Source organism: Octopus sinensis, linkage group LG5, assembly GCF_006345805.1.
Source record: "Octopus sinensis linkage group LG5, ASM634580v1, whole genome shotgun sequence".
Lineage (NCBI taxonomy): Eukaryota > Metazoa > Mollusca > Cephalopoda > Octopoda > Octopodidae > Octopus > Octopus sinensis.
Genome location: NC_043001.1, coordinates 49,467,070 through 49,480,808, shown reverse-complemented (window position 1 = coordinate 49,480,808; position 13,739 = coordinate 49,467,070). Strand labels below are relative to the sequence as shown.

General features: G+C 38.3%; 1 protein-coding gene across 1 annotated transcript; it reads right to left on the bottom strand.

Annotated features, from left to right (window-relative positions):
* Positions 1–930: 930 nt before the first annotated feature.
* Positions 931–12,817, bottom strand: LOC118763669. The gene is made up of 3 exons (XM_036503420.1): positions 11,921–12,817; positions 3,557–3,793; positions 931–1,203 (listed from the first exon to the last, which is right to left on the bottom strand). Exons 1-3 carry the CDS (start codon positions 12,174–12,176, stop codon positions 953–955), a joined length of 744 nt encoding a protein of 247 aa, XP_036359313.1. The 5' UTR covers positions 12,177–12,817; the 3' UTR covers positions 931–952.
* Between the last annotated feature and the right edge of the window lie 922 nt (positions 12,818–13,739).

Below are 13,739 nucleotides of genomic sequence, written 5' to 3'. Positions count from 1 at the left end.
GCGACAAAGTAAACTTCATATAATTGAGGTATCCTTGGCTTGAAGAGTAGCATGTGGTCTACCCGTCGTTTGAATAATTTACGACTTTCAAGGTTCCACTAGCTATGAAATAAATGTCGCCTGGATTTTATCTACTCCATTCCCTAATTTTGGGATGTTTATTCTCATATACAGCAACCCCTGTTGCTAACCGTAAACTTATAAAACCAACTTTTTTCAGCTTATCATACATCGATACGGGAAAACTTCACAAGCTTCTGTGCAAATAAACAACCATTGCTTCTGGAAGTTGTTTTATATAATTTCTACGGATTGCTTGAAGCTCACTACTTTCCTACACCTTTATCCTTGGATCTTACCTTAACGTATCTGAACACGTGTGTACCGTTGGCGATATTTTTCCTCCGTCTTCCCTTTTTTGGACCTTTCCTTTTTCTATGTTTCCGACGAAGAGCTCCGCTCGAAACGTTATACCCTCCTTCTTCCCTTCCTTCCTGAGCGTCCAATAATACTATACTTGTTCCACGTCCTCGCGTTGTTGTGTTTTCATTAACTTTATATATATATATATATATATATTTATATGACGTCGATTTCGAAGTAGATTATAAAGAAAGGAGAAAAAAGAAATGAACAATTTTAAAATAAAAGAAGGTGCATCTATTTGCAATGGAAGTATGACTGTAGTTTGTGTTCAGATATGGATTTTGCTATAAGGTCTCTCTCTCTCTCTCTCTCTCTCTCTCTCTCTATATATATATATATATATATATATATATAATATATATGTGTGTGTGTGTGTATGTATGTATGTATGTATGTATGTATGTATCTATGTATGTATCTATGTATGTATCTATCTATGTATGTATATCTGTCCTGTTAACATCATTGGCTATCATAGTATATCAAAGGTCACAGCACAGAATATGAAATGGTCAAAGGTAATACTTTATTCAGTCACTTTAACAGAGACACAAATTTTCAATGTAGGGTGGAAAATACTCTGGATACCAGGCAGATTAGGTGATGGACAGTCACCCCTGTAGAGCACACGTTGATCTTTGCAGGTCATGAACTTCGATGTCCAAAGTTGTCCGCTCCAAGGTTGTAATCCATCCTCAAGTTGAGAGCAAGACGGGAACCGTTGCTGACAAGGCTCGCAGTTCTTTTCCATTTGACAGCGGTTTGACAAATATTCACCTATGGGGGAGATTGAGAAATGGCGGACATCAGCGACACGTGATTAGATGACGTTAGTACATATTTGTAGTGAGAGATTTGGTGGTAGTAGTGGTGGATATGGTGTTGGTTGTGTAGCCATGTATGGTGGTGAGTCATGGCGATGGTAAATGCCATGGTGACTATGGTAGTGGCGTGACTGTGTATGGTGGTGGTAATAGTGATTTTCTAATTTTCCTCTCCTAGTTATATTAACGAGTGGGATTGAAACCTTGATGCTGTGTTTGAACTGTTCTCTCTAGCTAATATATTGGTTTAAATCTTGGCACAAAGCCAACAAGTTCAGCGACTCCAGTATTCAACTGATACTTATTTTACTGACCCCCGAAGGGATGAAAAGGAAATTCGACCCCAGCTGAATTTGAACTCTGTACGTAATGAGGGATGATATGCCGCTAAGCATTTTGCTCGGCGCGCTAACGATTCTGGCAGCTCGCTGCCCTTGTCTAGCTTATACATTAAAATAAATACTTTATTTCTTCAGTTGTTATTTTTCTTCCAATGAACTTTTGAATTACAGATAGAATCCACCCGATGGGCTTCCAACAGTTTCAGTCAATTCAATTTCATTCATAAAGCATCGGGCGATCCGAAGTTATGGTACAAAAAAAAGTCACTTTGCCAATATGCGACACAGTAGGAGTGAATCCAGGACCTCATGATTGCGAAGCGAATTTCTTAACCATTCGGCCACTGGCACACAGTTTATATAACTCTTAATATGTGCAAATGGGTATGTCTTTATTTGAATGTGTCTTCTGTTATAATTCCATTCACATCTAGAAAAATAAAGTTGATCACAATATTTAACTCTTACCCTGAAAAGACAAAAGTATAATCTACCTCAGAACGATTTGAACTCAGAACATATGGCCATAACTAAAAAGCGGAACGTATTTTGTCTCGCAGGCTCTAACGATTCTGCCAGTCCATCGTAGCTAACCGTGTGTGTTTGTGTATGTATAGGGTGCGTGAGATATTTTAGGACAAATTTATGTTTATAAAAAAGCAGATATATAATAACAAATAACTTTATTCATCAAAAAATGCAATGAATATAAAAATAAACCTTCTTTTCAATAATGTTATTCAATAAAGTCACCTTCAGCTTCAACAACTGGTTCATTTTGGACATTACTCTGACTATGGCAGGTTTCAAAGAATCTTTGGTGCTATGGGCGTGTTCATTGACCTCTCTCTCTCTCTCAACAACGCTCCACATGTATTAGTCCAGTGGAATGAGATTTGGGGAATTAGGAGGCCAAACGTTAGGGGTTATGTGATCAAGAAAATTTTCAGTCATTCATTCCTGTGTAACTAGATCCATGTGTGATAGTGCAAAGTCTTACTGAAATACATATGGCCTTCCATTGCATACACTGTCTATCCAGGGCTAACAATTATTTCCAGGACCTCAATGGAAATAAGTAAGGAGGTATCATATGCCCTTCACTAGTGACAACAACCTAAAACCATGACAGTTGCAGGAAATTTTGTATGCATAACACTTGGAACTTCAGAAGAGTCTGCACATAACCATCTGTCATTTCTTCTGATAATATTTTGATCTCATTTGAGAAAAATCAAATCAAATCTTCTACTGTATTTTTCAGATTGTTTAAGAGTCTTTTTGATCTGATGTAGTGATTTTCTTCTGCTTTTTCTGACGAATTGACATTTCCTCATCATACAAGACTTATATCTGATGTCTTCGTGGACAACATTTCTGAATGTTCCTTCTAACACATAGAGATCTTTTGCGGTTGGTCTCATGGAATTTCTGGGATTGTAATCAATGGTCTGTTAAACTTGATGGATAAATTCAGGTGTTCTGATGATTTCAGACCGTTTAGAATGCTTTTTATACTCTGATACTGGTGATACGTTTCCATCTTCAGTCTTTAGCTCCTTACAAACTTTGTAGACGAAAGATCTGGCAACTTTTAAAAAATCGAGATATTTCTAAATCGCTATGCTCAGCCTTTATAACCACAATAACAGGATGCCTCTTCATTTCTTGAGTAAGCTGAGGGTCTGCCATTATTTCTGAAACAAAGATTATACAGCGTTAGCAAAAAATGCAGCGATGACTCACAAAAAGTATGTCCTCAAATACCTTACGCATCCTGTGTATTAGTTAATAGTGAATGCGTTGCGATGTAACCGCGTGTGTTTGTGTACATGTTTGAGTGAGTGTGTACGCGTGCATCACTGTGTGCGCATGAGCGTGCGAGTGTGAGCACCTGCGTGTGCATGTGTGTGTGTGAGGGGTGTAATATATGGTGGAGATAAGATAACAAAGCAAAAGCCTCACATGGTTCGGTTGGTTCATAGCGTGGACCACACTGGACAAATCGATAAGGCTCACATCTCCGAGTGCCGCTGTTGAACAACATTGGATAAGGGCACTCACCCGAACGTTTCAACAGGCGGCCTCCATTTGAAGATATGGGATGGCAATCGAAATAATGAGCACAGTTGTCTTGGTAGGGATTGGTGCCGTTCAGGCCTTCCTCACAGAAGACAGCTTCATGTGTATGCTTCCGGCTGCCTGAAAGACAGACAGACAGACAGATAGATAAATAGATAGATAGATAGATAGATAGATAGATAGATAGATAGATAGATAGATAGATAGATAGATAGATAGATAGATAGATACATAGATAGATAGATTGATTGATAGACTGTCAAACAGATACATACATAAAGAGAGCGAGAGAGAGAGAGAGAGAGAGCGAGACAGATAAATAGACAAACAGGGGGAAGTGAGAGAGAGAAAGGCAGAGATGATACCGTTACTACATTTCGAGACATGTAGGTTGGTATGGACGGAAGAACATGAACAAGTTTGGACAAATAGTCATGTGATTAAGTACGGACCGACAGATATGTGTGTATATATATATATATATATACACACGTTGGACAAAATAATAGAAACATCTTAAAATTTCAAACAAATTTATTTTAATATAGGGTAGGACCAGCTTGAATTCTACGAGGTGTGGACTCGTACAAAGTTTGAATTGCTTCCAAAGGAATTTTTGTCCATTATTCAGCTAAAACAGTCTCCAGTTGTAGTAATGACAGTGGAGGATATCGACTCCTTACTTGTTTCTTTTTTTTAAATGTACCATAAATGTTCAATAATGTTGAGATCTGGGGATTGTTGTAGCCAGATAAAATGTTCAACTTCACTAGAAATTCCTCGTGCCATTCAGTAACAACTTTAACTGTGTGAATTGGTGCATTATCATCCTGAAATATTGTTTCCCTCCGGAAACAGTTCTGCAACCATAGAATGAATCTGATAAGATAAAATGCTTTAATAGTCTTGACTATTAATTCTGCCATGAAGGGAAACCATTGGGCCGGTGGATTTCCGAGATATAGCCCTCCCCCAGATCATCACACATCCTCCTCCATGTTTAACAGTTGGAAGAAGGCAGCCTGGGTCAAATGCTTCTTTTGGCTGTCTCCACACGTATACTCGGCCGGTGGTCGGAAATAAGGTAAAGGATGACTCATCCAAGAAAATAACATTCTTCCGCTGCTCTGGGGACCAATTCTATGGGTTTTTACTCCACTCTAAATACTTTGCAACGTTTGTTTTTGAAAGTAGTGGTTTTCTGATTACAGCCCTCCCGTGAGATCCGGCTTTGTGCAGCTTCCAGCGAACAGTTTTCGTGGAAACTGGGTTCTCGAGGTGGTCATTAAGCTCTGCAGTAATTTTGGGAGCTGTACTTCTGTGATCCTTTCTAACAATTCGCGTAAGAGTCCGACGGTCCCTATCTGAAAGTTTTGGTTTTTTTCCGGAGTTTTGTTTCGACGAGGAAGTTTTTCCCTCTTTCTCAAAGGCTGTCATTACTTTCGAGACAGTACGAATGGCGTTCAATAAGTAATGCCCCTGACCCACTTGCAGTTGTTTGATCTAGCTGAAATTTTGCATGTGCACTTATTTATACCTCTATAGAGTAAGTGGAAAATTACAGCTCTGAACTAATTGTGGTTTCTGATTTACAGGTGTTTGAACTGAGTCAAGTGTGAAATGGAGCCTGTTGAGTGTCGAGCAGTGATCTGGTTTTTGTATTTGAAAGGACGCACACCACGGGAGACTTTTGATGAAATGAAAGTAACTTATGGTGATGATGCCCCATCATATGACCTTGTAAAACGCTGGCATTGTGAATTCAAACATAGTCGGAACTCTGTGGAAACAGCTCCCAGATCTGGTCGCCCCCTTCTGCCGTTGATGAGACGTCTGTCCGTCAAGTTGAGGCTGCCATTTTGGAAGGTCAACGCATAACTATTCGCCAAATAGCCCATAAGGTCAAGATTAGTACCGGGTCTGTGGAAACTATCATTCATGACCATTTGCATATGCAAAAGGTGTCTGCCAGATGGATTTCCAGGTTGCTCACACCTTTCCAGAAGCAAGAACGCGTTGAGTGCTCGAGGATGAATTTGGAGATGTGCCAAGAAGATGAGTCAAAATTTTTCAAAAGACTGATCACACAGGATAAAACCTGGGTCCATCACTATGATCCATAGACCAAAGCCCAGTCAATGCAGTGAAAGCACCGTGACTCACCTCCTCCAAAGAAGGCAAGGGTGCAGCCCTCTGCTGACAAGGTTATGCTCACAGTCTTCTGGGACCAGGACGGAGTAGTGATGACAGATTTCCTGGCAAAGGGTACCACAATTACAGGAGCCTATTATGCTTCACTTTTGAGGAAATTAAGAGAAGCTATCAAAATCAAGAGGCGGGGCAAGATCAGCAAAGGCATCCTCCTCCTGCAGGACAACGCTCCGGTCCACAACTCGCGTGTCGCCAGATCAGAAGCACAGGCGTACAGCTATGAACTCCTCCCCTTGCACCCTCTGATTTTCACCTCTTCCCAGCCATGAAGTTGATTTTGAAAGGAAAGCGTTTCCCAGATGATGCAGCCTTGATTTCTCAAGTCACGTCGTAGTTGGAGGACCAAGCTGGGGTCTTCTACAAAAACGGTCTCCAGAGCTGTATCAAACGATGGGAGAAATGCATAACTCTGGGTAGTTCCTATGTAGGAAAAGACTAATAACTGTGCCAAGTGTCGTTGCTCTACTGCTATGGGAAGTGGATCAGGGGCATTACTTATTGAACGCCCCCTCGTACTTCTTGCTACACCAAGCATTTCGGCTGTTATCGTTACGCTAGCGCCTGCCATACGAGCACCAACAATTTGACTTCTCTGAAAGTCCGATAGATTTGTCATTTTAATGAATTTTAATTGCCTTTTTCTGATGATATCTGAAAAGAAACAGCAGCTTTAGCAAATCAGATTATTCAACACTAATAATAAATCAACAAACATAAAAATAGACAAGCTTTTGATGGTTTTATAGATATTTCAAAATTATGATGTTATGATGCTAGGTGTTTCCATTATTTTGTCCAACCCCTGTATATACATACATACATACACACACACACCACACACACATATATATATATATATATATATATATATATATATATATATATAATATATATATAACGATAGATAGATAAAACTTACTTGGAAGAGGATGTGTGGCGTTCAATCATATAATAATATAAATAATATATATATATAAATATTATATATATTAAATATTATATATAAAATAGTGGGAGAAGAGGAGGTAAAAGAATAAAAGAATATATGCATACGTATATGTACATACTTACATCTATACGTTTATATATATGTATATGTGTGCACGGGACATCACGAAATGTGTACCACAAAAAGATACGAAGCACGAGCATATGGAATATGAACTATTTTTTCGAACAACGAAAGGCACAAATGGAAAACAAAGCAAATAACATAAAGATCGACGTTTAATCAGTTGTTGGTTGTTTTTCTACTCTTGTATTTCGAGCATTTAACAACAATATACGCTTTTAAGAAAACAGTTGTTCCCGCAAGCCAAATTAAATAGAATTAGGGATTTTGCGGAGGGTCAAAATTGGTAACACAATCAAGGTAGTGAAAACAAACAGAAAGGGCTGATAAGCCTAAACGAAGTTGTGGTGGTGAACGTGTAAATCAAGCTTGGACATGAGACAGACAAGACCACGTCTTCTTTGTTCCAGCTACAAAGGAGATAAAGAAAGAAACACAAGTTAGGAGAAGAAAGAAAGATGGCCGATGGTCACGTGAAAGCCACGTGAGTTTGGGAGGAGTAGTGAGAGAGAGAGAGTGACAGAGTAATAGGATAAAATAGTGGGAGAAGAGGAGGTAAAAGAATAAGAGAGAGAGAGAGAGAGAAACGAAAGAGTAAAAAGATTGTATAGAGTGTGCATCAGAATTATTACGATAAAACTTACTTCGAAGAGGATGCGTGGCGTTCATTCATATAATAATATATTAATTATCTATATATATGCATATATACATACGTATAAGTACATACTTACATCTATACGTATAAATATGTGCATATGTGGGCGCAGGACGTCATGAAACGTGTACAACAAAAAATACTAAGTAGGAGTACATGGAATATGAACTATTTTTTCGAACAACGAGACACAAATAGAAAACAAGATAAACAACATAAAAAACGACCCTTCATCAGTTGTTGGCAGTTTTCGAGCATTTAACAACAATATACGCTTTCGATAAAACAGTTGCTCCCGCAAAGCAAATTAAACAAAATTTGGGATTTTGCGGAGGATCAAAATTCGTAACACAAACAGGACTCAGGCACACCTCACCCTACGTCGTTAACAGTTGGAAGAATTGGTTCCAGGAGACATGACTTAAGTCGAATTAACTTTCTCTGGACTTTGTATTTTTTCCAATACAATCTAGTTTCGTCTACGTTAAAATCTGTTTTCTTCGATGATTTTCTTTAATCCATTAGGAAATTCCCCTGCTGCTTGTTCGTCAGCTGATGCACTTTCACCTTGCTTCTTAATGGAGTGATAACTTCTTCGCTCCTTAAATTTCATGAACCATCCTTGACTTGCCTTGAATCTACATCTTTCTCATCTGGATATTTTTTCTTCGGGTCATCAAACAAAGACAACGCATTCTCTTGGGTGATTTCTTGACTAATAGTAGCACGCTGACGATTCAACCCAATAATCCAAAGAGAAAGAAAACTTTCCATTTCTTCAAAGATTTTGCCTCTTTTCTTATTGATGACAGTGTTCTTCATCCCTGCGGCTTCAAATTTGCTATGTGCTAAAATCTTGTCCTTATTATATACAATCGTCGATACAGTTGTCCAACTCATCTCAAAAGATCGTGCAATTGCTACTACTTTTTTAACTTTATCATAGCCAATTTATCTTCCAGTTTTATAGCATGACGCTTAGCACTTTCACTATGAATTTTCTTAGGAGCCATGGGAGCAAAAGATAAAGTCAGAAATGAATGAGAATGAGAAAGTAGCTGATAAACGGACGTAAGCATATCTGAATTCAAAACAACCGCAGGAATCAGAAGTGGCAGGAACGCCTAACCATAGATATTGGAACAACAGTGCAATATGATCTCTGAAAGACTGATAAATAAGACAACACAGCTGATTTCATGATTTTGTTTACTAAGCTACACTACTTTATGGTGTGTATCTTAACATTTACCGTACGTATTTTAATATGATTTTACATGCTTTTATTCTTATTTATTGTACAGTAACACGATTTTATGTGCTTTTAACGGTTTTCTAATGATTTTACAATTCCAATATTTGTGGCCGACAGACGTAAAGTCGAATAAAAGGACTTAACCTGATTTTTATTTTTTCCATATATTATTTTTGAATACCGACGAATAATCGAGAACGACTTAAGTCGATATATGCCTTTATATATATATATATATATATATATATATATATATTATATATATATATATATATATATATATATGTTTGTATGTATGTATGTATGTATGTATGTATGTATGTATGTATATATATATAAGTACATATGGAGAGATATGCAGATATGTATATTCTTCTCTTTTTGTTTTTAATTTAGTATAAATTTCCACCGGCCACCTGTTTGGTTGCAAGATTGTGAAGGAAACCATCCTTGTTCATCATCCTTTATATCTTGAGAAGTTCTTGTAGATTTTTATAGTCCCAGATATCGAGATCATTTGTATGGTATGGTATTAAGGATCTGTGTTCCCTCTCCAAGTACCTAAGTTCAACTAGACTTTGCTCTAGACGGGTTAGTATATATCTTGTTGCTCCAATAATAATAAGTATGGAACTGAAAGTGTAAATTGGGTACTGGATTTGCAAAATCCTTATAAATGATTCATAGATGTCCTCTTTCTCTTGTATTTTTCTAACCATATTGGTGTCCAAAATGCAGCAGACTTCCATAAAAGAACATAACTTTTTCTTGTGGTCCCACACAACATCTGGCCAGTTGTGTTTTAACTTCTTGGCTGTTTCAATTTTTAACTTCCACCAATATTCTTTTGACCCATGGGTCTCAATATAGTAACTTTGTCTGTAGTTTTGTTTTTGATATCCTGTTCTGGCCGTTGCGTCATACCTCATGGGAAGGCAATACCTGGAAGACATTCTCTCACGGTTGGCAATAATGTAGTCGACGTTTTCAGTCTTGGTTTTGCACAGCTTACATTTGTAGTCAGTCGACGTAACGTTTTCTGTTTTTTATGCTGTAGGTCCTTAGTGGATATATCTTGTTCTTGAATTGCATGGAAGAAGCCTTTGAAGTGGGAAGTCACAAACTTATTAGTCCTCAAAAAGACACATAGAATAAATAACAGATTTCAAAAACATAAGTTCTAAGGTTGATTTGCTCTACTAAACACTTCAAGGCAGCGCCCCATCATGGCTGCCGTCCAATGACTGAAACAAGTAAAAGATGAAAGAAATATTTAAGATAACACGAAAACAAGGTCACTGCATTACGGTAGAAAAACCACATTAAGATGTTTGAGATCTTATAGTGGTTGACATAATGTAGAGACTTATACAACCGAATGTTTGACAGAATGTGGTAGTTGATGTAATATGATAACCGACACAATAATTTGGCTTATCCAATGTGAAGAGTAGCATAGTAAGATAGCCGACACAAACGGGAAACTTGACTGTAAGATGTCTTACAAGTATTTCTAAAATTTGTGAATTGACTAGCTACAGCAAAAACCAACGAAATACTCACAAATATCAATTATCGATATCTGACAGACATCACTTTACAGACATCACACAAATTTCTTCTTTGACCGGCCTCAGTAAAAAGACATACATGCGCCAGTTCTGTAGCAGAAAGTTCTGTATATATACAGCTATACATACAATTCTGAATGCATACAACTATACTGTCAAACCAACCAGATACGTTAATCAATAAAGGAACCCATATATTAACAAGCATTTTCAATGGTTGATGTACAATTATATATTTGTTCAAAGAGAAATATATAAATGAAAGCCGCTAAGGAATCAAACATTACGAAAAAGAACTTTCGATAAAAGGATTAAGAAAGCATAATGACAATCAATCGAAAACTGAACTTCAGAATGATTGCTTTCTTAAAGGTTTGGATAAACTCATTAGTCAAGCAATGAGAAATAAGGGGAACATCCTTTAATTACTGAAAATTCTAAGACCTGAAAGGAAATAAATTTTCTGATTACATCACAGCATCAAAGTCTTTTAAGAAAATAAGCCATCAGCAGAAACGTTCCAGAAATATGTGCTTAAAATTAAAAGATGCATAGATCAGTTTTCTTCACAGGTTGTGAAAGATTAAAAAGCAGGGAGAAAAACATTAATGCTTTATAAAATTAAGATATTATCCAACTTTGGTGAAGAAAAAACTATTATAAAGAAAAAAATTCTATTTCGTCATTTCATCAATAGAAATTGGGGAAGTTCCAATATATTTAATGTCTGACAATGGAGGATAGAATTTGTCGGTTTGAGAACTGCTGCGTTAAGTCCTCGTCTGTAATATGACAGAATGTTGGGTTGTCAGTCGTAGCCTCTAGCATACAAATTGTATCTCCATGCGGTTGCAGGTGGACATATTCGGGTTGGTGTATAATCGACTAACCTGTTGTGGCAGGTGCTTATTTTACTCGACTCCAGAGAGATGAAGATGATGATGATGAAGATGATGACGATGATGATGATGATGATGACGATGATGATGATGATGATGATGATGATGATGACGACGACGACGATGATTGTGGCGCGGCGATGGAGAGGGCGTCTTCAGTGTTGATGGTGGTGGCAGCGTTGGTAGTGGTGGTGAGCTGGTAGAAACGTTAGCACACCGGACGAAATGGTTAGCGGTATTTCGTCTGCCGCTACGTTCTGAGTTCAAATTCCGCCGAGGTCGACTTTGCCTTTCATCCTTTCGGGGTCGATTAAATAAGTACCAGTTACGCACTGGGGTCGTAATAATCGACTGAATCCGTTTGTCTGTCCTTGTTTGTCCTCTCTGTGTTTAGCCCCATGTGGGTAGTAAAGAAATAGGTAGTGGTGGTGATAATGATGATGATGAAGATGACAATGATGATGACGACGACGACAAAAAGAAAGAAAGAAAGAAAGAAAGAAAGAAAGAAGGAAAGAAAGAAGGAAAGAAAGAAATGAAACGAAAAGAAGAGAAAAGAAAAGAAAAGAAAGGACACTTACAGTGGTCGAATACTGAATATCGGGGTACGCAGGCCGAAGTTTCTTCGTTCCAGACTCCTGCCGGTTGGCATGAAAGCTGAAGTGAGTGACCATTCGAACAGACATAGAAGGTAGAACAGTTACCGTCGGGGTCAGCTAGAAATGTGGTTTGGTTGGCGACAAACATACAAGGGTTTGCTGGGGCCCTGTCAGCTACACACAACATCAACAGAGACGTTATGCTCCAATATGTTAAAACAGTAGCCACGGCTTTCATTATAACGGATTTAATAAACGTAATAATTGTTGTTGGTGCTGTCGATATTGTTGTTCTTGGTAGTGTTCTAGTTTTAGTTGTTGTTGCTGTTGTAGCTATTGTTGTTGCTGTAGTTGATGTTGTTGCTGTTCGAGTTATAGTTGATGGTGGTGGTGGTTGTGGTGGGAATGGTGTTCTTGCTATAGTTATTTTTTTTATATTTTAGTGGTCTAGTAAATTTTGGCAACTGCTGTTATTTGAGGTGGTCAGTATTGGAGCGATTACTGTCCGTGGTGATCAGAATGATCCTTGCAGCTGTTACCGTTGTTTGCAACGCTCAATGTTAGTATTGGTTAATGTTATCGTTATTCGAAGTGGTCAGTTCTGTGATTACCGTCCGAGATGGCCGGAGTGGTTCTTGGTGGTAGTGGTGGTGGTGGTAGTAGTAGTGGTGGTAGTGGTGGTGATAGTACTAGTGGTGGTGGTGGTGGTGGTGGTGGTGTGGTGGTGGTGGTGGTGGCGGCTGCGGCGGCGGCGGTAGCAGTAGTAGTAGTAGTAGTAGTAGTAGTAGTAGTAGTAGTAGTAGTAGTAGTAGTAGTAGTAGTAGTTCAGACACTATAACATCCAGAAAACTAGTTGACGTATCGCCCTTCCAAACTCCTGCAACGTTTCAGGTATTCTGGACTGTTAGTCCTAATTCCGTTGCCCCCGACTCACCTCGCCTCCCCAAAGCGTCGTCCCTAACTTCTCCCCTCTCCTTGTGGTATATGTGTATGCATATGCATATCTATCTATCTATCTATCTATCTATCTATCTATCTATCTCTCTCTCTCCCTCTCTCTCTCTCTCTCTCTCTCTCTCTCTCTATATATATATATATATATATATATATATATATATATGTCACTGAGCATATATGTGTATGTGTATGTGTGTGTGTATGTGTATGTGTTTGCATGTGTATGTATGTGTATGCGCATATGTTTAAAGCTGTGCATACGTGTGCGTATCTTAATGTACATACATGTATGCGTATATACGTACATGAGCTCGTGTATGCGTGCGCGTAAGTGCATGTGTATTTGCGTGTATGTTCTCATATGTGTGCTTACGTATATGGGTATGTATATATGTATGTGTATGTGTATATTGCATGTATGTGTGTATGTGCTCATACATGTGTACATGTGCATATGTGTGTGTGCGTGTGCGTGTGTGTGTGTGTATAAACCAACAGTCCTAAATCCCCATCTCTCTCTAGTGCGAACGCCTGACCACAAGAGAGAAAGAAAGAAAGAAAGAAAGAAAAGGAAAGAAAGAAAGAAAAAAAGGAAAAAAAGAAAGAAAGAAGGGAAGACCATCGTATTTCAGTCAAAAAATTCACAAGAGTCAATGTGTTTAGCTGCACTACAGACCCCTTACGTTTCTCGGACCCTACCCACCAATACCGAAACCTTTCTACACAAATAGATGCTCACAATGGCACACACACACACAAGCACACGTATACACCACCACCACCACCACTACGCCTTGCATCAACATCATCATAGTCGTCGTCATTCAGCTACACCTACCCGTGC

Excerpts from the sequence above, each read along its gene's own strand:
- LOC118763669 (XM_036503420.1), bottom strand. The coding sequence starts at position 12,176 with ATGAAAGCCGTGGCTACTGTTTTAACATATTGGAGCATAACGTCTCTG. Across the intron at positions 3,794-11,920 it reads ATATTCAGTATTCGACCACT|GCAGCCGGAAGCATACACAT; the intron begins GTAAGTGTCCTT and ends TCTGTCTTTCAG. Across the intron at positions 1,204-3,556 it reads CTATGAACCAACCGAACCAT|GTGAATATTTGTCAAACCGC; the intron begins GTGAGGCTTTTG and ends TCTCCCCCATAG.